General features: G+C 38.2%; 1 protein-coding gene across 1 annotated transcript; it reads right to left on the reverse strand.

Moving 5' to 3' along the window:
* Nucleotides 1-200: 200 nt before the first annotated feature.
* Nucleotides 201-764, reverse strand: LOC107824955 (uncharacterized). Its single transcript, XM_016651778.2, has one exon. The coding sequence runs from the start codon at nucleotides 762-764 to the stop codon at nucleotides 201-203; it is 564 nt and encodes a 187-aa protein (XP_016507264.2).
* Between the last annotated feature and the right edge of the window lie 1,212 nt (nucleotides 765-1,976).

The following is a 1,976-nucleotide window of genomic DNA, read 5'->3' on the forward strand; positions in this document are numbered from 1 at the left end:
GTTGAATGTATTATTGTTGTTGTTATTGTATTGAACCGTGTGAACATCTCATCTAAAAGTTTAAGTTGTTATAAAATGACACTTTTTTTTTTGGTAAGTAAAGATTTTATTTACCAATGTCAATATGTACAAAACAAGGCAAACTGAGCCTAGACATACCTTAGGCTCATAACGTCTCTAGCTACTCAGCTTCTATACTTCTATGGATAAAAATTTAATGTTTCAAGCTTCTTTACTGGTCTATTCTTCATCAGCCCTCTACTTGTCACCTCTTGAATAATATGCCTAACTAGCACTTCATTCTGTTGTTGTTGCCCTTGAAAGACTCGCATGTTCCTTTCCCTCCATATATGATATACCACACAAGCCAGCGTTACTCTATACAATTGCGCATCTACATTTCTATCCTTTGCATTTCTTTCTGCCCATTCAATATCCTTTTGCCAGTCTAAGGCAGTTCTCGAAATGCCTTGCCATTTCAGAACCTTTCCCCAGACCTCTTTAGATACCACACAGCTAAAGAACAAATGATCCATTGTCTCATTTTCTTCATTGTACATAGGACAGCTCAAAACATCAGTTATCCCCCAGTTGTTCAATCTGTCTCTTGTGAGCAGTCGTTTCTGTATCGCCAAGTTTAGCACAAATATCCGTTTTGGAGCTCCTACATTATTGCAAGTTAATATTCTCCAAGTCACTTTCTGGAATTCTCCTCTCATGGTATTGTATAGTTTTTTAATCGATAGGGACTTCCATCCAGACATTTCATTCATACAACAACAACAACAACAACGACGATCCAGTATAATCCCACAAGTGGGGTCTGGGGAGGGTAATATGTATGCAGACCTTACCCCTACCCCGAAGGGTAGAGAGGCTGTTTCCAGGAGACCCTCGGCTCAAAAAAACAACAGGAGCCGATATATTAGTACCATAAAAATGCATAATAAAATAACAGCAATATAAGAGATATGAAATACAGAATACGAAATACGAAATAGATGGCTGGTATAGTAAAACTAGCAGGTAAAGCTCTGCATCAATAGACGACCAATTACATTCTTAGTCTAACACCTAACTGGCTAGTCTCACTCTATTGTGCTGTAGAAATATTCACAAGTTTCCCTTTACTGGCTAGTCTTCATTCATAGTGTATCCTATTTCTTCAAAGTACTTCTTAGCCTTGATAATCTTTTGAACTATCCAAGATGCATTCTTAAGATTAGTTTCTCATACTGTTTGTCTCTTTCCATAGTACATATGTATCCACTGCACCCAAAGCTTGTCCTTCTTGCAGAGATTCCAAAATAATTTGCAGATTGCAGCCTTATTCCATGTTGAAATTTCCAGCACATTGCATCCTCCAGCAGTTTTTGGCATACACACTCTCTCTCGTGCTAGAAGAGTCTTTCTTGATGTTTCCACTCCCCCTGTCCATAAAAAAGTTCTGCACACAGCTTCTATCTTCTTTATCAACTTTTTAGGCAGCACAAATATCTGAGACCAATATATTTGAATGGAGAATAGTACAGTTTTGATTAGTTGCAACCTTCCAGCATATGATAGATATCTTGATGTCCAGGAGGTTATTCGACCAAGGATTTTATCTACCAATGGTTGGCATTGAGACATTGATATTCTCTTGGTGCTAAGTGGTATACCCAGATACTTAAAAGGTAACTCCCCTTTGGAAAAGCCCACAACTTGTAGGATCTCCAGTTGAACTTCATGTGGAACACCTCCAAAGTATATGGAACTCTTAGCAACATTTGCTTTAAGCCCAGATGCTCTAGAGAATTCTTTGAAACATTCATACATCATTTGCACAGACACAGTATCTCCCCTACAGAACAGTAACAAATCATCTGCAAAGCCAAGTTGAGTGATGTTCAGTTTGTCACATCTGGGGTGAAAATTGAAGTTAGGATCATTCCTCAACTGCTTCAGCTTCCTAGTTAGATATTCCATACCAAGCA

The sequence above is a fragment of the Nicotiana tabacum genome, chromosome 5, assembly GCF_000715075.1.
Source record: "Nicotiana tabacum cultivar K326 chromosome 5, ASM71507v2, whole genome shotgun sequence".
In the NCBI taxonomy this organism is placed as follows: Eukaryota; Viridiplantae; Streptophyta; class Magnoliopsida; order Solanales; family Solanaceae; genus Nicotiana; species Nicotiana tabacum.